The sequence below is a fragment of the Argiope bruennichi genome, chromosome 1 (genome assembly GCF_947563725.1).
Source record: "Argiope bruennichi chromosome 1, qqArgBrue1.1, whole genome shotgun sequence".
NCBI classification, from domain to species: domain Eukaryota; kingdom Metazoa; phylum Arthropoda; class Arachnida; order Araneae; family Araneidae; genus Argiope; species Argiope bruennichi.
The window spans coordinates 70,150,787-70,178,456 of record NC_079151.1 but is presented as its reverse complement, the minus strand read 5'-3'; the positions used below and the strand labels follow the sequence as shown (position 1 = coordinate 70,178,456).

Below are 27,670 nucleotides of genomic sequence, written 5' to 3'. Positions count from 1 at the left end.
GAAAATACATATTATAATAGTGAATTTTGATATAAAAACTTTGTCTTCTGGTATTGGTGGGCAAAGAAATATGTTTATAGAACTCCGGCCTATCCGGCTTTTTTGTTATCCGGCCTCCCTTCCGCCACATTAGGTCGGATGCTCGGGAGTGTACTATAGTAATAATTGAATTCTAAGGAATGCGTACTTTATATCTAAATGTGGAATTTTTTTCACCAGAAATCTGGATGCCAAAATAAAAACCAAAAATGCATGAGGTTTTGATATAGTGAAGATAAGCCAAATTGTACTATCACCTCTATTTTATCAAAACTGTGATTAAATATTTAGATAATAAACAGACATCTTACGTTGAAATGATGTATATGTGGTTTATGGAATTTTTCTTTTTAGAAAAAGAGCACCTCAGTTACAATTAGAAAAGAAGTATTTACGTTTAGAACGCCATAAATTAAATATTTTATCAAAAACTTAAATTCCTTGTATAGTCTTTATAGCATTAAGAGAAATATTATATCCTCAGAAAAGAAACTCTTTTGATAAATATTTTCTATAATAAGTTTATCAAAATGATTTAAAAAGAAGGTTAGGTGAGTTTGTTATTGTCCAAAAGTTGCCGCGATTGGTGTACGAACTGATTTCAACAGCCCAGTTCAAGCTACAATATTATCATCATTTAGAGAAATAGCCTAAAAAACAGTTACAATAACTATTAATACTCAGAAACTACAAGCGACATAAACTAAATAAAAAAAAAGAAATAAGTATCATAAAGGTCATTAAAGGCATCAAATGTTGGCTCAAAGAGAACAAATCGATGTTGTTTTGTATCACATTTTAGAAAAACAAAGTATAAGAAAAGATGAAGCGTATAAAATGTTTTAATTGGATTTATTCATTTTAAGCCAGCTGGAATTTTAAGATTCAAAAATAATTTTGAAATAATTACTTTATAAAAAATTGATAATCCAATTTGGTGTACTATTTTCTTTAAATGAACCTATGAAACATTTTTTTTTATGTCCATTTTTCCCCCGTTTCAAAAAGTATCCCTTTTGTTTTTTTCTAGATAAAAAAAAAATTATTTTTAACTAGAACTTAAACTAGAAAAACTTATAGAAAAATACGCATGTAATCAAAATGAGACATTCATTTCTTGCATCTGTTTAAAGCTAATTAAAATCTTAGTTATCTTCATAACATATTTTAATTTTTTAAATTTTTCTATTTTCAGTTTTATAATATATATTATAGCTAATTTCCTACAGATGTTGCTTTGAACTTCTTATATAATTACGGTTTTGTTTTAATCTTCGAATATTTTTGATAAAAATATTTTATTCTTTTATAGTTTAATTGCCACTTTCGATTACCAGTAATTCATCCATTATGTAGATATTTAAAATAATCGTCAAAAATAAAGAACCAAATGCCAGACACAGTAACTAAACTGAAACTGCCAAATTTTATTTCAAGTGAAAGTCATAAGTCCCAAATATTTATCAAGTGTCGTCTGCACCCTCCGTCTCCCCTTACGAGGGATATTGCAGAAAAAAAAACTTAAAATAGAGCCTCCAACCTTTATGACCTCTAGACACTTCAATATAAACCACTTGCTCTCATCTATTTCCTCCGGTTTTTCCAAAAATAAAAAAAAAAACAATGTATATATACTGTCTATAAAACATATATTGTTTACGCGAAAAGTCCGCGTCAGAGTCCGGCAGTCTCGACTACCAGATAAATTTTGAAAACTTTTTGTTCCATATGAAAGCATATGGTCTGTAGAATTATTATCAAGGTTCATCAGCCGTCTGTCCCATTTTTGTGAGAAATCGAAAAACAGTGTGTCACAATACACTGCATATGAAGATAAATCGCTATAGAGATTGATATTATGGCAATATATCATATCAAACAAAAATAGGAGAAATTGAACCAGTAGTTGATACCAGGGTTTTTGGTTCTGTTTATTTTTATAAATATATTAATAATAAAAATACTTTTTAAAATCTTTAATTTTTTATTTTCATTGTTTTAATTTTTAATACATTCTATTAGTTTTTAATATATTTAGCCTTTAATATATTCATTGTTACAAATATTGTGGACATTTTTCAGTTTATTTTTTTTTATTTATCAATTTCATTGCAAAACGATTCAAAAATTCCTTTATAAATATGAAGAGGAGGAATACTATTTAAATCTACAGGAAGTAAAAACGTCCTCGAAAATCTGACAGAAGTGGCGCACATTTGGGCAATGGACAAGTACTTAGATTTGTTCCTTGGTATCTCGATCATGCCTGGATAATGCAAGGCTTTGTTCAATTGTAGCTATGTATTTATTAAACAAGTTTTAAATAATGGTAAAGCAGAATTCATCTACAAAAGGGAGTTAAATATTAAACAAACTGCATCGAATATTTGCATGCCACAACAAATATTGGACCATAAATAACTCTTCGACATATGATTTGATTGAACTTCACGTAGTTGACACAGGCTGTATAACTGACTGTCCGTTTGTTTGTTTGCGCCTTGCATAATTCTACACCTACTAGTATTAAAATATGATATATGTAATGATATGATATATTATGTAATAATTACTATATGTATGATGATATATATGATATATTATGTAAAATCAATTTCATCACGTACAAATATTTTCTGATTTTCAATAAATTTTTCAAAATTAATTTAAATAAAGCATTATCATTTTTTAAATCTATACATGTATTCGTAAATATATAGATTATAATCTATATATTTACAAATATATGTATTTTCTTTTTCTTACATTGCATATAAAACAAATAGATGTAAGCAACCGTGGATACATCGGTTAGACTAATAAAATTGCATAATATGACTCCATGAATCATTTCATTTGCTTTCTCTTATAATGTATTGAAAACGAATACAATGCCGGAAACAAATTTTTCTTATTAATATATGTAAAAAAAATGTGCGCTTGCTTGTTTTTTTATAATATATATATTTTGATATAGAGATACAAAATTTCGAATTGATATACTTTAGAAGTTGAGATCACTTTAGAATGACTTTCTTGAAACTTTAATTAAAAATTCAGCGGGCATTATGAGTTTTCCGGTGTGAATTCTAAAAATATAATTGCTGATTTTTTTTACAAATATTACATAAAAAAATAAGTATATACGACTTTAAAATTTGAAAAATATTTTTTTAATTAAATCCTTCTAGCCATAGTGCTTCTTTTTCGAAATGTTGACAATTTTTTTTCTTTTCTTTCTTTCTTTCTTTTCTTTTCTTCTTTTTTTTGCATAATTTTCATTTCTTTGATTCTAATTCGTTCCATTTCTTTGAAATCTAAGCCGTTTTCATCATTTCATCAGGTATTTAAATGGATTTTTTTATTTTTGAAAAATATAGAACAAAAATGATTTGACTAATTAATTGCTTCGTGCACAAAAGAATACATGAAATGAAATTTCGCTGTCACATAAAACAACGCGTAGTTTGAAATAGATTACCTAGACACTTAACTTTTCAATGACACTATGTTGTCATGGACTCGATTCGAACAGAAAAGTTCACATTCTTAATAAACGAGAAAGGTTAAAACAGTTAAAATAGTACAGTTTGAATATATGTTACTATTTGATACTTAAAAATAATTCGCTGAGAGGTGCAAGACCATCAAGCTATGCGTTAAGAGACTTAATTAAAATTAAACTGAATAAATATTACCGGCGAACTCGCTGATTAATAAAGGCGACTAGTTGAAAAATATAAATTGCTTGCTTTAGTAAAAAATTGTTGTAAAAGAAATTTGAAATTTAATTTGAAAAACGACCTTGTCTTAAATAGTTTCTTCTCACGTGATATTAAGCTCAATAATTTATAATAAAAAATATATGTAAAACATGATTTCAGAAATCGGCGTTGAGTTCTTTAACGATTTTTATTCTTTATAATTTGAAGGAAATAGTTCAATTTTTATATATTATCAAGACTCTTTTTCAAACCATGGCGAAAGCATGTTTGAAAGCACCGAATAAGAAATCAAAAAACTGAAATGAAAAAGCAAGAAAATATATTTGGAGCATATAAAGTTTTAGAAATGAATTTGCCAACACAGCGTTTTGATTAAAAGAGGAAAATAACAGCCCGCACAGTTCAGAAGTTAAAATTCCAGTGAAGCCGTACTGTGAGTGATTAGGAAATTATTTTTAGAACACAGATTAATTAAAAGTTATTACATGTAAGTGACTATATTTAAATTTGTTCAAAGCGAATATTTACCAAAATTAATGCAAATGTAATAATTAAACATTTAATCTCGCTTTTCTGCCGTATTAATAATTGTTTATTTATCACATAAGATATAAGCTGTCTCTAAATAACGGATCTCATATTTCAAACTGGGTGGATTTGTTTCTTTTCAGCATAGCATGTATATTGAAAGAAGCCACATTTTGTTCTATGTGTCGTAAATGGTTAGTGAAGACGTAAATAACTGCACATTGTTCAAATATGTAGAAGTAGAGATTATAAATTAATGTGGAGTATATAACTTTCTTAAGTCTATGTGGATAGAACTACAGCGAATAAAATGTTTATGGTGTTACTCTTTATTGTTGCTAATTCTTTCAAATGGTTTCCTCTCTTTGAGTGAAAAATAAAGTGCAAATAAGGAAAAAATCTCCGAATATAAGTAAAACTTTAACTGATTAACCCTTTCTAGGGCCAAGGGAAGTATGCTTCCCACCAAATTCATCAATCTTTGTATGGAATTATGTAGTTTTGCGTTAAGTTCTGACAAATTTTTCAATCAAACGGAAACTTAGATGCTTCATTTCCTTATCGCACACAAAATGGTGCGTCTTGATTTGTTACTTAATTATTAATTAACCAAATTAATTAATTAATCAAAAGAAATTTATCTAATAAGCTAAATGAGTCACTTTTCTTAAGCCAATCACAATCCTAAAAATATTTTAATATATCATGACTAGAAAAAAAATAGTCTTTTAAAGGGTTAATGCATACATCATACTTAAAAGAATTTATGTATTAAAAAAATCCTTAATTTAAGAATTTTATGTAGCAGAATAATTAAGGAATTTAACTATTATTTATAAATTATTTCGTATATCATTGAATACCACTGAATAAATCTTTTTTGTATCTTGCTGGGATTTTCTATATTGCAGCTTATTATTTTTCAGGGATTTTTAATTTAACGGAACCTTGATATTATTTACATCCCGTTTTAATGCCGCACGAAGACTCTTCAGGGAAAGGCCTCATAATTCTGAACCGTGGTCAGATGTCGAGAGCGGCATCCGAGCTCTGATTCTCTTTCCAAAGATCCCCACTTCACGCTTGGGAAGGCAGTGTGATCCTGAATGGATTTAACAAGTCATAACCGAATAGGTTTCCGTAAGTACGGCGAATCTTTCAGTAGAATCGGATCTCGAAAAGACGATCATACAACAAGTCGGCACTCTGACACGTGGTCACTATGATCTAAAGAGTGCAAGTAGATGGATATTACTATTTGAGAATTAAGTTTTAAACAAATCTGAAAAAATGGCCTTGAAATTGCAGCTATGAGAATATGAACAAAAATAGAGTAGAAGAATAAATAGAAAAAATTACTCCTCCCCCCCCCCGAAAAAAAAAGAAACAAAACTGTAACATTAAAAAAATGACAACACAGACCATGCATATAAAAAAAAATTTATCTTCAAAAACGCATTAACCCATGACACTGACAACTAGTAGTAATTCCATTTCCCTATATTAAAGTAAATGTCGAAATAAAATTCAAGTTTTTCCGAAATATGCCCCGAGTTATGCGAGTGCATCTAATCTCCTTAAAGTTGGACGAAATGAATTATTTATAAAAGCCAAGACTGTCTCTGTCAGTCATCTGTTATCTGAAGCTCCAACAGATGGCGCGGTGTGCGAAAATCTCCTCCTTTGTCACTGCCAGCATTACGACTAATCATTATTAGCTTTGTCAAGCATTAATTAAAACCCATCACGCGCTATAAAGCTTAGAGGACAGAAGATCTCAGAATGATATATCGAGTGGCACGCTAATGGATGCAGCCTGCTTTGAGATTATAGAAAAATATCTATAGGTGGCTTGAACTATTTTCAATAATAATAAATACACATACTTAGAAAGTTATTTTGCAGTAAATTTATAACCAATTATAACCATAGACTCATAAAAGTGGTCCAATATCAATTGAGTATTTTTTTAAATATATTTTAGAGCATACCCTCCAAATGCTACGGAAATTAGACGACAACTACGGGGTTACGTATATATAGGGAAAAACTACGGAGACTACAAAAACGCCTAAAATATCCTCTTCCGAATCGTCACACACAGCAATCTTGGGGATTAGTAAAAAAAATTCTTTTAGCATGGATTAAAAAAGAAACGGAATCTCGTTTTAGCATAAATACAAAAACACTGAAAATACTTCTCATAACAAATATGTATAGGAGTTTGTTATGATTTTAAACTGAGCAATGATAATTACAAATATGTATAGGAGTTTGTTATGATGTTAAACTGAGCAATAATAATTAAAAATATTTTTTGGAATTTTTTATGATGTTAAACTGAGAAATAATAACTACAAATATGTATAGGAGTTTGTTATGATGTTAAACTGAGACTGATAATTTTAAAAAGGTACAAGTCCTTGTTATTTAATAAAAAAAATTGTAAATGTCTGAAAAATAGCGTTAATTTTTTGGTCGACAAAATCGCATTATGCGAGTTTTTTTAAATAACATTTTACTTATTTATTCAGTAAATTATAAATATCTGTTAAATAATTTTAAATATTGTTTTAATTAATTAAAATTCTTTGGAAATATCTATCCTTCAATCATGTGTGGAAATTCGATATATGTAATATATATATAAGAAGTATTAAGGATGACTAAGTAACCAATTTTGGAGGGTATGTTTTTAAGTATATTATGTATAATATAGTATATTTAATGCTATAAAAATTTTCTATAGGAATTTTTTGCAAAAAAAGAGATTAGTTAAAGTTGGTGAATACTTCCTGAATTAGTGAATATGAAAACAACCCATAAAAGCAAAGCCATAGCCATTGCGATTGAAATTTAATTGATAATTTATTGATATCTGTAATGGAAAACTGAAAATGCACCTTTTCGTTTATTCATTTATTTGTCATGTGGGCCGTGATGACCTAGTAGTAAGGTCATCTGGACCGGAGATTGTCAAGCTCGTAATCCTATTCCATTAAAATTCCACATTAGTGGGCCTGATGCAAGTTAAATCTGACACTCTAGACCTAATATCCTTTAATTGGTGAGTTGAAGAAATTTTAAGAGGAGCTGCTTAGTTATATTCTTAAAAGATGCCTATCTCAAAATAAATGAGTGTTAATATACTAAACAAATGGAGCTTTAATAGAACTAGCCTAAACTATCACAAGAAAACCACCAAAGAAGTGGGTAGTAGTGGCATGAAATTCGAGCAGCCATCCTGGAGTCTATTTCTAAATCAACTATGCTATTTACAGCTTTTAAAAGTAGATATTTTAACATATATTTAACAAAATAAAATTAATATTCTAAATCGTGAGACAAAAATCACTGTTTAATAAAACACAAACTCGAAATAGCCTTAGGAATATTAGTTCCTTCTTGTATTTTCGACAGGTCTGTACAAGACGTGAAGAAACATAACTTTTAACCCATTATATGCAAGTTTAGTTTTAATTAAAAGTTTAGTTTGATTTAGTTTAGTTTGAAAGGTACAGGACTATTTATGGATGGATCTCATAATTGTGAGCCGCGGGCAAATGATGGCGTCACCTGAACTGGCATAGCCCCTCTCCAAACTTTCACACCAAAACACGCTCATTCCATGAAAAGCAGTATTATAAGGCTGATAGTACCCATAATTATGATTCATTAATAAATTAATTGTTAAATATGAAATATAATCATTGTCTCCAAAAATTAATACCCCGGTTTTATGATAAAATCATCTTTCAAATTCGTAAAATTAGATTCATATTTGGTAAATTCCGAAATGCTGCAAGTTTTTCATAATCCCGAATATATGAACAGAATTGCAGACTAAATCCTCCATCTTCCAACCTTACCTCATCAATATCTTCGCAATAAGTTCCGTTTCCTGAGAAACCTGGTGGGCAGGGACCGCAGATATATCCTGGGGGTGTATCGATGTTGACACATTGCACACCAGAAAAGCATGGATTCTCTGCACAACGGTTGGCTGGTTTGCAGGTCACTCCATTTCCTGTATAACCGGGTGGGCAAGGTCCACAGCGGTAGCCATTCTCTACATCATAGCATCGTACTCCTGCAAAAGATAAAAAATATACACGAATAATGTAAAGATGAGTTTTTTTACATGCTATTTATAGAAAGGATGAACAAAATTTATCTTATTATTATATTACAAAATGCGCTCATCGAAACGGTCTATTATCCTGTTAAAAATATTATCGTAAGCTTAACTAACGAAAATTGGTGTAAAAAATCCGATGCTCATTGACTGAATATTTAAGGAGAAAAAAAATATTATTTGTAATTTCCTTTATATGTAAAGATGTAGTAACAATAAAAGTACACAATAAAAGCCTGGAATTCCATACATTCAGAAATTTCATTATAAACAACATTCTTTCTATCTATAACGGTTATCCACATTTAAAAAAAAATTCTTTAAAATCGAATTGAGAAAAACGATAATCATCATCTGAAGAAAATGCAATGGCGAATATAAAATTTTCTTTAAAAAACTGATAGAAAATATAGGCAATAATCTCTAAATGGCCTTGAAGTGAGAATATAATAAAAGCTTATTGATTGGTTGGTTATTTTATTGATCTTGGTGACAAACCAGCATGAGAAAATGTTTAAAAAAAAAAACGCGAAGTTTACACCACCATAACTAATTGTTATTCCTGCTTAGTTTTATTCGCAAATATAAAACACTTCTATACGAGTCCCTAGAAGCAAAAACAGAAGTCGAGATTTTGCATCGGCGAGAATATTTTTAAACTTTGCCCAGCGTTACAGAAGGCGCTCGCAAATTCACTATATTAATGCACCTTTTGCTATGCCAGTTATTACAGAAAAGAATAAAAAATGATAAACATCTTTTCTTAATAAATTGTTTAATATCCGATACCCACGTGCAAAATTATACCAACAATTATTTTATATTTAATTTGTAAATGTTTCATATAACTTGTTTGTTCAATATAATTTTAATTAGATCAATGTTTAATTTATAATAAAAAAATCTGAATATATTTTTTCTATTGTTGTAACAACGTCTTGCATTACAGCGGTGTCATATACTTGCGTAATTACGTAATTTGATATTTGAATTTGTACTTAAATTTAAATAAAAGTTACTTTAAAAAATAATTATATATAATCAAATAGGTATGCTTAAGTATTTCGAATTTAAGTATTTTCTTAATGAATGAAAATAAATTTGTAAGATCTGTCATCTTCTGAGGAATTCTGTCTTCAGGATTTAAATAAATTCGCAGTTCTTAACATTAGATTAAATTTTTAATTGAATTATCTACATTACATTTTCTTTTCTTTCGCTCCAAAATAAAAAACTTATCTTGATGATTTTTTGATGCCATATTAATACATAATTTATGCAAAACATAACGTTTAACATGCGATTTGCAGAACATTAAAAAGTGAATATGCTTTTGACATGAATTAAACGTTGTAACAAACTTGGACACAGTCATCATTTTCTTAATTAGATTGATGGATCGTTACAAGACAAAATATATGCATTAAAAATGTAAAGTGTAACATGAAATTTGAAGATTATCAAGTAAAATAGGCCGTGAAATTTATTATCACTCGAAAAATGAATAATTTTATGGAAAAGATCATAGGGTAAACAATTACAACTACGTAACCTTAAGAAAGACTTTCTAATTCGTATATTCTGTATCATACACTCTAATAATATACGGGTAAGAAATGCTAAAAAAGAGAAATTTGTATTTTGATAAGAAATACACAGTAGAACTCTTCAAAAAAATAATACACAAAACTCTTATTTCATAATTTCTTGATTATTTAACTCATAATAATAAAGAATAATTTAGACGAAAAATAGTTTTCTTCTATATATTTAACCCTTTGCGCTCGGAAAAGCAATTAGATGCATAATTATTCACTTATAATTATTTATCGCTCCAAGGAATAAATACATACAATTGTTTTAAGTTGAGTTCACTTGAAAAATTAATCTATATCTTTTTTACCATTCTGTAGGTATTTTTAACAATCAAAAATTGAAAAATAAATAAATAAAATGTCAAAATAATGCACTGTCTTGAATGGCGATTGAGAGAAGACATTCGAGTGCAAAGGGTTCATTTTGAACTGAGCAAGAGATTTAGTAAAAATGTTTAGTTCACGGCAAAGTTTAAAATTTCGTAACTATGTATGCAAGGCATTCTCTAGGATAAGACCTTTATTAGAGAGTGCGAGAAAATTTTAAGGAGACCACTAGCACTGGTTTACTCGTAACCACGATGCAGTTACATTTATTAGTAAATTGTAATCACAGTAGAACTGTCTATAATATGTGGATTCGAAAAATCATGTGAGTTTTAAGCTTAAAGGATGCGTGCAACAGAATATCGTCGTGGCGGCGCTACTGGAGCGCTAAAAAGATTGAAACAACGGATTTCCTAATTTATATAAATATTTGCCTAATAGTCTGCTTATTTTCGTATCTTTGCAATTTATTCCTCACTTAATCTTATGCACTGAATGATTATTGATCTTTCTTTGCAAATAAAACTAGCTGTTACCTTATTTTACTTTATTTATTTATTGGAAAACAATATAAATTCTAAAATATTCTTCCGAACAGACTAAAAGGAAAGCAATGGTATTCTTAAAAAAATTGTGAAATTCAAACGAAATATTAAAATAAAGGTAAATACAGAAATAAAACCAACTCTTACATGTGAGTACTCAAACTACTCTTTTATAGCTAAGTAAATGTCACCAGCCCTACCCAAGATTATTCTTTCAATGAAGGCGACATTTGGTGCATAAATCTATCATTGACAAAAGTTGAAAATTATTAAAATGACGAAACAAATCCTTACTCTTCTTATCCATTTTGCTAAATAATCAATTTGTGCCAGCGAAATCTTTCTAAAGACTAAGGGGAAAGTTTAAAAAATATGCAGAAACATCAAATGGTGTAATTTCTATCAAGTAAACGATAATTTCAAAATAATTTCTGTGCATCTGCAAAAATTGGAGCGTTGGAATTGTTTGAAATAATGACGATCAAAGCAAATGTTACTGATCACAATCAAAATAAGATTTATTGAACCATAATGCTGCTGCAAAAATTTACGACTTCTGAAATGGTGATAACAGCTTTTATCTGTTGAGATAACAAATAGATAACGTTAAACGAGATCTGAAATGCTTTAATCTGAACGCTATCTGAAATGCTTATAATCTATTAATTTAACATTCTGAAGTGTAATTTTCAGCTAAATTAAATCATTTTGAATCAAAAATCAATCGGCTGATTTGTTGGTTCTAGAAGAGCAGAGCCACCGGAACACTGACTGTAGTTCAACATCGATGTAATGTGATGATTTGGCCAGCTACTATACGCTTTTAAGTACTCAGATAAATTCAGATGGTGCAAGAGATTATAACATTATATGTACTGTAAATAAATTATACATTCCAATATCGGAAATATTTCTCATACAGAGTGGAACTTGGATAATTCGAAGTTTTAAAGCTGAATTGTTCTATAATCATAATTTTCCTAATTATTTTAATTTCCTGTTTAACATAAGACTAACGAGATCCAGTTTCATTCGATTCGAATTATAATTTTAATCAAGCCAGCTTCGAATTATTCATCCTATGTTTAAAAATATTAAAAAATGCATATACGTATCTTTAAGAATTGTACAATAGAAACATTTTCTAGATCAATATTAGGATATGTCTTAGTGAAAGGATGTTCATTGCATAAATGTCATAGCAAATAAAGGCAAATAGCAAGGAAAGAAAATAAGAAAACGAGCCCAATAAGGATTAAAAAATTAAAATCTTAATAATATATTACACAATACAATCAAAAGAAATGAAAGTGCCAGTAATGATTTTGAAGAATAATTCTCAATTGCATCATAAACCTGAAATCAATTAATTAACGTGCATCCAATAAGATTAACACAATAGATAATGACTAGGCTTCAGTCTTAGATGTATACGTATACCCGAAGTTTTTCGAACTTATTATTTTTTTTCACCTAAATTAACAAGAATTTATGAAAAATTTATAGATTAATATCTTTTCTTTATGCATCCTTTTATAAAACTTCAAAATTCGAAGATATTCTTAATGAATATTCATTTATTTTCAGAAATTTCTCATCTAAATACAAATTATGCAATAGTAGCTACTAATTTACAATTATTTATAGTGGAGTGATTTATTTTTTCCCGATAATGATATTTTCTCAAGTCAGCTATTATCAGACCGCTCTTGTCAAGTTCCAATTCATGGAATGACAAGGGAAATATGATCTAAATTGTTGAAAAATTTGAGGAATCTGAAATCTACTAGATTATTCTTTGATTTAAAGTATATACTGAATTTAAAATCTGTGTTTCAAAACAAATAAATTCCTCTGGGCAAACTGAAAGGTAAAAGTAAATTCCTTTACATCTAAGCTGCTATTTGATCACATAGTAAATTGTTGATGTTAGAAACAGTCAACATTATTACTTGAAAATCCCTTTTTTGCCCCCAACTTCTAAGATTCCGTTATCGAAAACCTTTAAAACAAAAGTTGTTAGAGTTAACGAGGCGCTAATTTCACTAATTGGATTTATTTTTCTATTTTTAATATTAAGACAGTCTTATCGTGAGAACCACCGCGATAGATAGTCTTCATATAGGATCTACCAAACGGAAGTACTAAACTCACATGCTTACTATGGGTGGAATTGAAATGAATTATGTTGCAATGTGAAGTAATATTATGTAAATACAGCAAGAGAAACACCTTTCACAGATTAGTATTATGTGTAAAGTACATATTACGACAAGTATTTTTTCCTGTATTTTATTAAACATATTCTTAAAAATTGCTAAGAAAAATATAAATCCATAAAACTCGGATAGCATTCAAGTTTCTTAAGATGGCATATTTGCTTTCACATAATCGAATATTATCATATGTTGAATAGTGTTTGTAGTTCAAGCGTAAGTCCGAACATTTATTTTCTTGAATAATAATTTATCATCTGCGTGATTTAGGTTAATTGCATAGATATCGGTGTAACGTTTAAAAAAATCCATATATCTTTTGTTCAAAATCCAATACAAGACCACACGCACACAAATATTCTTTAGTCTCTACCCGTTTTATAGTTATATGAGAACAATATAAGGGTAAAAGTGAATTATAGTGTGCACCCTGCTGCGCCAACAATGCCAAGTCGCCAATAAAGATAGCGGACAAAATAAACAAATACTTCCGCGGAACAGTTACGGTTACCATTTCCCGCCATATATTTAGGACTTTTTATTGATAAGTATTTTTTTTTCCTTACTGCCCGGTGCCTTAGAAGGCACCGGGCAGAATTTTTTAACTTAAAAAAAACATCCTACAGCTTCGCTAGCAGCGGGAGCGGGAACCTAGTAGCTTCGCTTGCACATTGAACATAAGGACTGTGTGGATAACAGAAACAGTACATAACCAAAAAAAAAAAAAAGAAAGAAGGAACATTCTCCATATAAAATTTCAAACAAACATCCTTTTCCCAACTTCATCAACTCGTAAAAAAATATATTCCACTCACCGTGCATCCATTCTGCCGGTTCGATATCAAACCATTCTCAATACAAAATTTCAAACAAGCATCCTTTCCTAACTTCATCAACTTGTAAAATATATATTTAACTCACCCTTCATTCATTCTATAGGTTCGAAATACTCCCGACATAACAAATTATGAAGAGAACCAACCGTTAGAACATCAAAAGAATTACGAGAACTGCGAAGAACTCCATTGCATCTGTCTTTTAAAGTGAGAATGCAGACGATTTTTTAAAGCGCATGCTGAGAATTAAAAATTGCAAAAGAATAAATATTTTCTGTTCGTATTCACATTAAAATAAAGAAAGAAGAAAATAACTTTTAATTATAAGCTTAACTTTCTTTATTTAATAAACTTTTAATTATAATAAAGAACAAAATTAAAATCCTTAATCGATATTTTTTTAATATTTTTAATTTAACATTTTTCATAATATAGTTGTAGTTTATGTACAACTCAACCATTGCAAAAAGTAGTAAACAAAACAGCATTAGGGTTGCTTAGAAGAGCGATCCGATGGGTTGCAATATTGGCGACAATCTCGGGAGCACACTATTCTTCACTTTATCCAATATAAGTAATAAACGTAAACAAGACTATGAATTTTTAGAAAGCAGCAAAAGTCATTTGCAGCATATGTATTTACTCAAAGTTTTATCATAAAATTCAACATTTATCTTGAAGCTTTTTAGATCGTATTTGACATCCAAGATAAAAAAATTCTATATACATTTTTAATTATAAAAATATGAAGATTGTAAAATATTAGAAAATAATCTATATAACTTTAAATTAAAAGCAATATTTCTTTTTGAAGTTATAGTTTGGCTCTAAATTTAGGAAGACACCGTTAAACACTGGAGAAAGTGAAAACTATGAGTTACTTAATCCTACTGTTGTTTTTTATTCTACGATTTCCACGGCTGGCAATCAGTTCATTTTCTATTGCATGTTGCATTTTTCGCAGTTCAGAGTGTTTATTTTTATGATTACATATTTTAGTATATCATTTTATGATCGTGTAACATATAATATCAGTTCATTTTGTTTGAAATATATTTGAACTTATTTGCAAACATCGCATCTAAATAGTGATTTTAAAAATGATGCATTCAGAGGGTTAATTTGTCGAAAGATGTTGGCTCCCTAACCCAGGAAGTGGAAAACTACAGCTGGAAAATTACTATATGAGTGAGAGGAACTACAAACTATAAAATTAAAGCAATATTTATTAAACTAAATTATAAAGTAAATATTTTTTCAGTCAAAAACTATTAAAAGGAAGATACATTGCATTTAGAGCAAGCCAATGCTGCTACATTTAAAGAAACAAATGAAATTAACCAACTTAGAAATAAGTATTAAGTTTAAATTGAAAAAAAAATGTGCCTGAACATTTTTATAAGAGGGATTTTCTATGAGGGGTCTGACTTCCGTCCAAGTATTGACCCCTCGTGACACGAAAATCCCAAGAAATCGAGGTTTTTTGAAGACAAGTATAAATAAAGCAATGGCATTAAAATAAAGCAATTATTTAGTAAAAAATAATTCAAAATTCAAATCAAAGCAAAAATACAGCAAATTCAAATCCATTCATATCATTATAAAACGTTATCGAACTATAAAACCAATACACATTAATGAGATTAAAATATTATACAAAACAGAAAAAGCATTAACTAAAATTCAATATCAAATTTCAATAGTCCATTTGTGGTGGACGAGGTATAGTTAATGTTCAATTATAAATTTCAACATTATAAGAGTTACAAACTTTAAGAATATTATACGGAAAATTTTATGCTTAAAGCTAATCCTGTCACGAACTGAATCATAATATAGATATATTATGTAAACTGATTAATAATATTTAAAACACTTACATTAAATCTTGTATCAACACAAACTAACGCTAACTCTTGAGCTGGCGAACAGTGATCTTGAGAATTTCAGCTACTTCAGCTGTCTTCCTTTAATTCCAAATAATAAGGAGTTCTTTCTCCGATTTATTTATTTTACAGCGTTGTTATTTTTTCAATAAACACGAGTCTGACGTCATTTAGTTCTTGTTTATGCTTCTCACAGACACTTCGTCGAGATACTGAATGAAAATATTTGCAAACTGTTGCCAATAAAATGAAGTATAATTATTAATATTATTTAAAGTAGGGTTTACATTCAGTCAGCCACAATCTATCTAAGCATGCGTAGAAACTGTACAGCAGTAAGTACTTGTCCTGTCTAGACAAGCACTTGTTATTGTCCGCTCTTTCAGTACATGCGCAATCTTCTTTCTGCGTATGCATGAATTTACTGGAATCTTCTAATTGGCTGAGTGTAAATTTATCTTAACTGAAAGAATATCAATCAAAATAAGAAGCAGAGGCGTATCAGAATTAAACTTTTTAACTTTAAACGTTTTACAAATATAGCATTATAAAAAATACATTATCTAAATATTATTAAAAATATATTGAGATAAATTTTACTCATCTTTAAATCTACGTATTTTAAAATGAACGGAGCAAAAGATATTTAGAAAGAAACTAAAATTTCACTCTAAGCCATTTCCATTGCTTAGAGCCTTTTACAAATTTATCATCTTTTGTATAGCAAATTTTTTTAAACATAAAGTAGAGTAAAATTTTAAAGGAGCTTTGCATAAATTAAATGCCAGTAATATATGATCTATTAGTCCTTTTCTTTATTTTGCGAAAACCCTACACTTGTTGGAATATAAATCTTGGTAATTAGTTTATAATACCATTTCCCCTAGAAATTGGTAAGAAATTAATATAACATTTTTAAGGAGTTAAAAACAATAAAATAGGCCAAATAATTTAACCATAATTTTCCTCCATTAAATTAATTTGCATTTTCATTAAAAGCTTTTTCTGTTTTTTTTATTTTGTCATAGAAATAAAAAGAGAGAAAAATGTCATTAAGAAGCAGAAATATAATGTTATTTTTTCCAGATTTCTAAGGGAAAAAACAGCAAAAAGCTTGGATGTACCCTAGAGGTAAACATATATTTTTTTAGCTACCTCAGAATCATTTTTATTATTATTGAATCACATATCTCTGTTTTATTTTTCTTCAACGACTTGTTTATTAGCTTTGGGAATAAAAATGTGCCTTTTTTTCCCTACACTGTGCATTACGGAAACGAGAAAATATGAGAAGATATTAGAAAAATAGAAAAAAAAACGCTTCTATTTCATTTCTTGGTATTTTTGTGCTTTATTTTATCGTCAATGTTCATTTTCTTACTAGCATGTATTTAAATCTAAAACTTTGCTTTTGTATTGTTATTATAGTATGTCTTCAAAACAATCGAAAAAGATTAAAGAAAAATATTTTCAACAGCTTTTGTGGAGTTTTCATAGGTTTTAGTTATTTTGCATAATTGAGTCTTCAATAATCAAAATAAATCGGCGAAATGTTTGACAAATAAGTGCTATTAAAATATGTTTTTTCTTTAAGGATTATTATTGTCTTGATTGAATCTGATAGATTAGTATGATTTGAAGTTACATAAGATCAATAGAAATCTTGTAATTAAAAATAGAACTTGTTATTAAAACTTTTTAGATCGTATTAAGTTTACACACAGATGTCATGCTGGTAAGATAGATTTATAGATCCTTCATTATTTACTAATACATTTTTGTTATCGCAGGAAATTTCTAATTGCATTGCTCGTAATTTCACTGGAATTACGTCATTATCAGAATCATAATTGCATTGCTCGTAATTTCACTGGAATTACGTCATTATCAAAATCATAATTGCATTGCTCGTAATTTCACTGGAATTACGTCATTATCAGAATCATAATTGCATTGCTCGTAATTTCACTGGAATTACGTCATTATCAGAATCATCTGTATAAATATTTTCAAAACAATCATTATCATTTCTTCATTGAAATCCATGTTCAAAGAGGTAAAATCATACTCATTATCGTTACTTTCAATTTCATTGTACACTTATTTCAGTAACTTTCTTTTTTATCATTTTAGGACATTGCTTAAAAAAATATCTTAAGAAACGAAAATGTTTTACACTTAATCAAATTAAACTTAAACGCAATTTGTAAAATATTATTTCGATTTCGACGTATCTTGAATGTTTTTCGACTGAATATAAGATCAATACGGTTTTTTGCTGAAGTGTATAAAAGCAAACTTACGACTGTAACAGCTTTTTTGGCAAAAAGTAGATATAAAACCGCAAAGAAATGATGATGTGCAATACCCATGGAGATTCTAGAGCTAATTGTGTCAATTAAATGATTTTCTATTCTAATTCCGTTAGATTTAAATATAAAAATTTGTAATTAGATGCGTGCATCAAATGCGACATTATATTGTTACTAAAAGATATGACTGTTTAGACAGACTGTTATATTGATAATATTATCTTATAGAGATAACATTATCAGTTTAAAACATTGATTACTGTGTGACCCGTATTTGGGTGACAGCAAAAGTTCACATTTAGTGTAGAATTTGATGAGTATATAACAAGCCCATGTTGACATCTTCTTGTTTTAACACGTTTTTCACCAATGAATAGCTTGTGATTTACATCTTTCTAATTAAATATTCTCTTCTCTTTTACAATCAAGAGATAGCAAACAAGTAAGCATTTTATTAGATAGTGATTGGAATGAATCATGGCAACGAACATATTAACTAATGAAAGTTGTAATAGAATATCTCCTGCACTTTGGCAGAGTACTTAAGAAATAAAAAAAAAATTATAATTTGCAGTGCACTTTAGTTGCGAATATATAGTAACATTAAAAGAAATAATAAAGGCTAGGAACTAAATAACTTTACGAATACTGAAATCAAAATTTAAAAAAAAATACAATGCCAAATACAAAATTAAAAAAAGAGAAATGCTGAAATAAAATACCATAAAATATTACAAACCTCAACCCATTGACCTTTATTACAATCCAGCATAAAATAGTGTAAATAAGACGTGAAGTTTACGATCCCATATCTAATTTTCATTCATGATTAGTTTTATTTACATACCTATAAATTAGTCACTTTAGACGTAAAAAAATAATTTGACTGAATACATAAAATACAAGGTAAGATAATAATATAAATAAATGTTTAACGAACTATGAGCATTAACTTTTGAGAAGTAAATTGCGAGGATCTTGAAAGGTATGATTGAAATATTACACAACGATTGAATAAAAATTTATTTTGTGTGGGTAATAAATCAGTATTAATGCCTCAGGTGTAATAAAGTGTGACTGAATGAAATTTGATTGGATATAATTATAAAAAAAAAACTCTTGTAACGATTTTTATTAGCAATATTTACACAATTTGGAAGCTAAAATTGATTCATAATTATCAGCTTGAAGATAATTTGTTTTCTGTGAGTAACATGGGCTTAGTTCTGATAGTAGAAAATTATTTATAAAATTATCACTTATTTGGCGATTTTTTTACAATTGCCATTATCTCCTCTGATTTCACAAAACGACACGTACCTGCTCGAAAAAATGAAATAATCAACAATAAAAATTTTGCAATCATCAAAAAAATTTGTCTTGTACCTCTTTAATATGAAATTAACAGTTCATTAGTCGCAGAATCTATTAAATGTGCACTATAGTATGGTTGCTGAACCATACTTTTTTCCAAGCAATAATTCGCCAAATATGGTAAACCACAAAAGTTTAAATTACAACGTTATAAAATAAAAATTTAATGTTTCTCAAATCAATTAGATGTGCACAAAGCATGGTTGTTGAACAATAATTCTTTTCAAGCAATAATTCGCCAAATGTGGCAAACGACAAAAGTTTAAATTACAACGTTATAAAATGAAAAATTTAATGTTTCTCAAATCAAGCGTAAAAGTTTTTTTTTTTTTTGACACTTTCTTAGATGACATCTATTTGACAAGCAATTTAACGGTTGTTGATTATTTCGCGAGTTTGGCAACGAAATCTTATACCGTAATCTTATGTCTGACTTATGATTATGGTTGAAGTGCAAAAGTGTGATTAACAAATGTTTTGTTGTCTTATAGTTATTGAAAAAAACAATAAGAAGTTTTCCTATCTAAGTGTACAACGGAAATTTTACTAAATAAAAGAAATAAACTAACTTTTATTCTTCCTGTTAGTGAAAATTTGGAAGAATTGAAAGGTCCAGAGAAATTTTGATAAGTGGTTGAATACATTTTTATCATGAAAAAGGTGACTTAATATTTTAGAAAATTATTTTCATTAAAGACCTTTCCTTTTAAATTACATTTTTTGTTGTTAATTTTCTTAATAACACATTTTTCGGTAATTTGATATAATATAAATATTCTAAATGAAGCAAGCTTAACAAAAAACAAAAAGGTGGGGAAAAGCGGAGAAAGAAAGGGGAAAAAAGAAAAAAGAAAATTCTAAAGTAAGAAGACGAAAACAAAGCTCACTAATGCAAATTATTTACAGAGAGTAATCGAATTTCATGCTTTAGAGGAGTCTGAACATTAATTTATTACCCATATAAGTCAGCCATCTGACTCTCCGACCCGCCACGAAGGCACACGGATTTAAACCATAAAAACTGAATGACCGGACCGCCGCAACAGCAACATTGCGGGAACTGTGGTTGAGTCCTAAGGGCCATCACCGGCCACGGTACAACCCTCCCCGAAGGAAGTACGTCTCGTCATCGATGGGAGGAGTCAGATCCCCCATCTATTACTGTACCCTCCAGGGTGGCGAGATCCAACCACCATGCCGGAAGCATCTCATCCTCATTACGAGGTGCCCCCCGGTCTTTATTACCCATATAAGAAGAAAGCTATTAATAAGATAAAATAAAAGGATACAATAAAATTTTTTCCTCTTATTAACATTAAAAATACAGATTTCTTTGTTTACAATCGAAACTGATTTTTACAATATGAAATATTTTTTGCGAAAAAAACGAATTACTAATTTTTTGTATTTAGTTTGGAATCTTATAAACGTCTAATGTAAGAATGAGCATTTCGATGCCAGAAATCATCGATCGATCGAATCATAGAATTTCGATCATCATTTGATAATAATCATACTTTTGCCAGTGATTTAGCTTTTTAAAATATATTGTATACATGTTACATGATTAAACATGGAATAAATAGTATATTTACTTCTATTTCTAAACTTAATAAATAAATTTGATTTTTATAACTCATTAATATTTATTTTTATCCAAATGCTCAGGATCTTTTTTAATTTTTATAAGTTATGTTTCTATTAAATAACATATTGACTTATAGTGAAAGTTCATAGATAATTTCTAAGAATGGTGTCATTGAAAAAAGAAATAAATTTGGTTTCTTAATAAGTTCTTCAAGCGCAGTTTATTACAAATTCAGTTCAGGTAATTGTTTTCTTGGCTATACTTTTCTCTAAGCAAGACACGTTTTCCTTTTTCGATTAATTCCGACTTTTTCACTTCGATTTAAATTCAGAAAACAAAACCGAAATACTTGCAATTAATGCAAATCTTTCAAAGTTATATTGGGAATCTTTTTAGTACAATTGCATTTTACTGAAGAATTATGGGTGAGAAAATGTTCCTCGCATTCTCATATGTATCAATAAATAATACAAAAATATGGCAATAAAATAATAGGGTTAAGTTGGTAGAAATATTAACACCAGCATAATATTGACAAAATTAGTATTAATCGATATTTTATTTCATTCGCAAATTATCCTCAACTGAGGGAGATGTGAATTTATTGTATAAATAAGCAGGTTTTCGCTTTCCTTAAGAGTAAATCAATGCTCTGGGGCTGAGCTACCTTCACTTTAATGACAGGATGTACCTCCTTCGAGAGTTCTACGTGACCGATGATGCCTCTCTGAATTCGACTTTAGTTTCCGCCTTCTTGTTACCGCAACGAGAATCCTTCAGATATCTTCTGGAAACTTCGGCAGGGCGGTGCAGCTCCTTTGAGATTGCAATTCTCAAAATGTTTGTAAAAATCATATTTTTTTATAGATTCATAATGAATAATAGGGATGTCTTATTTTTCGGTGCATTTCATTATCGAAATTAATTTTCCCAAAATATATCATGTATTTTTCTTAACATAACATATTTTTACCTTTTTAAAACTTTAATAAAATAATTTTTCTATTACTATTTTTGCATTATTTCTACGAGCATGAAGTTAAACCTGTAAAATATACAAAAAAATTATATTTTATAAACTAAAGGAATTTATAATTTAAATTTTGTCAAATTCCTGTTAAAATACATAAAGAACTTGTATCCCCTTAATACTGAGTGTGATGTAGAAATGTTTCTGTTGCCTTTTTAACATGCAAATGATGCAGCGGGTCTTATCTAATCATAGTCCAATAGCTAAATTCTAATCTATATTAGATAAGCATACATTTTCAATGAAAAATGTTTTTAAAGGCATGAACAGTTGTATTTTGTGTTGTTTTAATCAATAATTATACTGTTACAAATAATAAAATCTAAATTTTTATACAGTCTCCCTCTTCCCGGTCTGCCAATCTTATTTATCAAAATAATCTTCACACTTTACATTTTAAATACAAAAAAAAGTTCAATTCTTCTGCGAATGAAACTCAAAGAGTTATAAGTTTGTAATAATACTATTTTAAACGATTTTAGACCATTGCAGGAACCGGCTGGTGGCAGCTGCTGGAAAATTCATAACTTTATGTTAGTTAAATTTAGAGAATCTATAGAGCAAATATGTATTTTCGATGTTCTTTTCCCCCGAATAATTGGAACCAAAATTTGATACGGTGCTACAGTTGTTATTTCCAACTATTCTTTTATATATCATTTTTTTATATAACATATTGCATTTATGGATTATGGTGTTTGCATGTATGAGAAAGCATAGACGGACACACGGTCAACTATTTCACAAATTTGGTTTAAAATTTAATAAGTATCTACATTTTAGAAACTAAACGTGTTTCAAAATTTCTGTCTTGCTCTTGACGTATTGTAATTATACAGTTCACTTTTATTCAAAAAGCTAGGCAGATAGACTTTCTCTGAATAGATTTCGTTCAATTAAATAACAATTAAATTGAATTAAATTTACAATTTCATTCAGTTAAATTATACAAATTTGATATATATTGAATCAGCTCCTATTTTAAGCCCATAGATGAAATTTCATCTGTTTAACTCAAAACTGTTTTTAATTATCATATACACGATAGACAGACAGACATAATGCCAAAAATATGTTTTTCAAATTCAGGGATGACTGAAATGAGGAGATTTGACAAAATTTCAAATTCGTAATCGGGAAACTAAAAAAATGATTCAATTCACATTTCAAAGAAACTTAAAAATAAAGCGTCCTATTAGATTAAAGAATTTTACATATTTCTAAATCAATCGCATGAAATTATAAAATGGAAAGTAAAATATGGGTTTGCACATAAAAAGGTATACAGCCAATTTTATAACACTTAAGTCAATACACGTTGTCAAATAACTTATTCAAATAAATCCCTAATGGGACATAGCAAAACTGAATTCTTCTCAGATAAAACCCATTTGGACAATTGAGCCTATGCAAGGAACATATATTATTTTCCCCAGCCTTTTTCGAAGACTCGATAGATCTGTGTTACGTTCCATTTCGCATTCTCACATAACTCGGCATAAACAAAAACAATGGATGCAACTCCATTCCATCCATGCAGGAATAAAAGTTTACCGAAAGGTCATTTTCTTTTGTAAAATCAAAAAATAAAGGTCTGAGGAGAGTAGAGGAGAAAGAAATATTTCCGGAGAAGTGTGTTTCAAGGCGAAAAATATTTTCCTCCTCTACCCTGGGGTCCAATTTTTTTGCCTTTTCTTTTATCTTTCTTTTTCTCTTTGACATTCCAAACTCCTTCTTTCTCATCTCCTTCCTTCTTTTTTTTTCTGTTGCCAGTGGTGTAGAAGTCGAGATTCCTTACACGCTTTTCTCCGGACTGAACTTTGCCAACTATTCTAATGGCAGAAAAGAAGCTGTTCATTCAAAAGGAAGGAGGTCATATGGCATGGAACTCTACGCTATTGTGCAGCTTTCCTAGTCAATATATGTTCTTTAGAAAGTTTAATGGGAAAATTCGTGGAGAGGAAAAAGAAAAAGACAAAAGAAGAAAGGAACACAGAATAAAAAAAAAGTTGAGAAGTATTATAAATAAAATGTTGATAAATGATACTATTCTTTTTTCTTTCTGTCGACAGATTTTGGAAGGAGTAAAATTTTTGAAAGTATATCAAATGTAGTTTTATTCATATGTGAATCGATAAAGGTAAAATTAATTTAAAAGTAATTAGCATAAAATTGTAGTTGGCTACGTTTTGTGCAATATTGTTGTCAATATTTTCAGTTTAAAATCAAGCAGCTCACAATATCGTTGAATGTTTTGCACTGTTCTACTCTGAAATTCCTTTTATTCTCTTTGATATTCCAAACTCCTTCTTTCTCATCTCCTTGATTTTTTTTTTGTCTATTGCCAGTGGTATAGAAGTCGAGATTCCTTACACGCTTTTCTCCGACTCAACTTTGCCAACTACTCTAATGGCAGAAAAGAAGCTGTTCATTTAAAAGGAAGGAAGTTGTATGGCATGGAACTCTACGCTATTGTGCAGCTTTCCTTGTCAATATATGTTCTTTTGAAAGTTTAATGGGAAAATTCGTGGAAAGGAAAAAGAACAAGACAAAGGAACACATGGTAAAAAAGGTTGAGAAGTATGTGTATAAAATGTTGATAAATAATGCTGAAATGATGTTGACAATTTTTTTTTATTTTTGTCGACAGATTTAGAAAGCAGCAATTTTTTTGAAAGTATATCAAATATGGTTGTTTAATTCACGTATGAATTAATAAAGGTTAAAAATTAATTTGAAGGAATCAACGAAGTTTTGTATAATGATGTAGAAAAATTTTTTCAACTTAAAATGAAGCAGCGCAGAAATATTGTTGATTTTTTTTTCAGTCTGCATTGAAAGTTAGAATTTTTTTGGAAATTAAAATCATAAGAATAATTTTTATAAGCTATTTTATCATAGAATATATAAATTTCGAATTAAGCTTACTAACTTTCATAAGCTCAAACATGTCATATATTTAATTTTTTATATATAAAGCAAAGAATTATTTTTGTATTTTCATCTCTGAGAATTAGCATTTATTTGAAAATTAAAATCGTAAGATTAATATTTAAAGGCTGCTGCTTTATCATAGAATGTATATTTTTTTAATTAAGCATACGAATTTTGATGAACTCAACTGAGTCATACTTTTAATTTTTAATATAAAAAGTAAGAAATTATTTTTGAAATTATACTTGAACTTTTTGGGCTGCAAATTATTATTTATTTGAAAATTAAAATCGTAAGATTAATTTTTAAAAGCTGTTTTGTCATAGAACGTATATGCTTTTAATTTTTTGATACAGAAAGTAAGAAGTATTCTGTAAATGACTGTATGAAAATTTTGATCATTTAATGTTTTCCTTCCATGATAAGGCATTATTATAATACAGCAAACAATGAGCTTTTAATATTCTAGAAAATGATATTCGATGTCCATATATTTATTTATTTTTCTTCAAAAATAATAAATAAAAGGGATTTTCTGAATACGTTCCTTTAAATTTATTCAGGATTCATATATATTAAATGTGAATATAAATAACTTTACTATGTATAAATTATTAAAAATAATACAGTTCTAAAAAAATCAGAATTATAAATAGTAAAACGAAGGCGTCTCTCACCACATCAAACTGCCGTCATATTTTCCTCATAGGATTTAAAATAAGCTTGATATATTGCGTATTATAAAATGACTGACTTTCTTTTTATACAATTTATAAAATAATGCATCATACCAAATATTTAAGAAGATATAGCAAACAGAAAAGCATGATATTTATGTTGATTAATATAAAATTGTATAATAGGAAAACACACATAGAAAGATAAAAATGTTGATATGTTGAGAAAGATATCTCTATTAGACAATGAGAATTGAATCCATGAGCAGAAAAATTTCTTTAAATGCAATTCGTTAAAATTTTTATTCTACTTGAATCAGTATCGAAAAAAGAACCTTGATAATGCAGTCACTTATTTAGAATGCCACTTAATTATTGCTAAAATTTGCTACGTATCAGATTCAAATACAAAAACCACCACCAACATACATCAGTTCATTCGATTTAAATACAAAAACTTTCATCAATATACATCAACTCATCAGATTCAAAAATTAAAATTTCTATTATCATAAATGAATTCTGTCGATATAAATATAAAAATTTCCATCAAAATCAGGACACATTTTTGCCATTTGTGAAAACGACAATGTGGAGTTGAAAAAAAAATAGTTTGCCATAGGATTTTTTTAAAATTTCATTTCGAAAGTATGTATCCAAATCAAAAATAAATGCAAATAGAGCTGGAAATAGAGATAGCGAAATCAAAATGAACTCTGACAAAAATATTTTTTCCAGCTTGATTAAGGCTGACATTATATCCCGAAAAGGAAGTCTTGCGTTATAATGTTGACAGAATTTGAAAGGCTTTTCTAATATTCTTCATTGCAACAAAGAAGCCATTTCTGAGTTTTTTCCTTTCTTGTTTATTTTATAATATTTTTACTTCCTATCTTTTACGTCTTTTAACGCAAGCCTTTTCAAGAATTCCCTTTTATACTTCGCCCACGTTAGTAATATATACCATTCATAAAATATTTTGATATGTATTTTATGTATAATTCATAAAATATCTTAATATGTGATACAATATTTACATTGAAATAAGAAAGTGAATTCAAACTCAATTAAAATAAGAATACATTTTTTGAACATATTGTTACAAAATTTATCGGGGTTCGTTTGGATAGTGAGAGTTACATGGTGAGGAGAATGCTCAATCAGCAGGCGGCAGTAGAAAATAAAACAACGACGTTTATTTACACGAAGACACGCAGGACAGAACAAAGACGACAACTATATACAGTACAGAAGACTATTATCTTCAGCCGAGACTTGCAGCATACAACAGCATACACAGCAGCTCTACTCCGTCGCTGCTCTGCTAGTCCCTGGAAGACGAGTTCTTCACCGTCGCTTCCGACTACTCTTCGACTCCACTGGTCCATGACCCAATTCACCACTACTGGGTCACGACTACTCGGCAGCTGCGGCTGCGTCCTTTTATAGGTTTCAGGAGGCGGGGCTAGAAGCCTCTCAAACAATCAGGAACGTTCGAGGCGTATCTCCGTTACTACTGGACGGTTCGGGAAAATTCTCGATGTTTCGGGTATAATCTATTTTGGCGCCAAATGGTCGCCAAGTTTGTCGCCAAGCTCTGGGACCTCCTATGGAACCAGCTATGCTGGGAAGCCGCATCACAGGTTCGTAACAATATCAATGTTTTCATAATTAGAAGAAAAATTTAAAAAAATATCATGAATATAAATGAATTATTTCTAAATCATTGCCCTTGTAATGTACTGAATATCTTTTTCACGTATACGAAGCATACAAAGAAGAAATAATTGTACTCGACAAAATAATAAAGACTTTTGACAAATCTCCATGTTTCAGAATTTCCGGAGTCAAAAACACTTTTTTGGAATTTTGTCTGCTCATCTATTCGTTTATCAGTTGTCTGCGAACACAATAATTCAGTAA

General features: G+C 28.9%; 1 protein-coding gene across 1 annotated transcript in view; it reads right to left on the bottom strand.

Moving 5' to 3' along the window:
* LOC129959701 (cartilage oligomeric matrix protein-like) overlaps window positions 1-27,670 on the bottom strand; it is a 594,738-nt gene that overhangs the window by 109,357 nt on the left and 457,711 nt on the right. Inside the window, exon 8 of the mRNA XM_056072616.1 lies at window positions 8,162-8,382. Coding sequence (XP_055928591.1) covers window positions 8,162-8,382 — 221 coding nt within the window. The remainder of the gene's footprint in view (window positions 1-8,161; window positions 8,383-27,670) is intronic.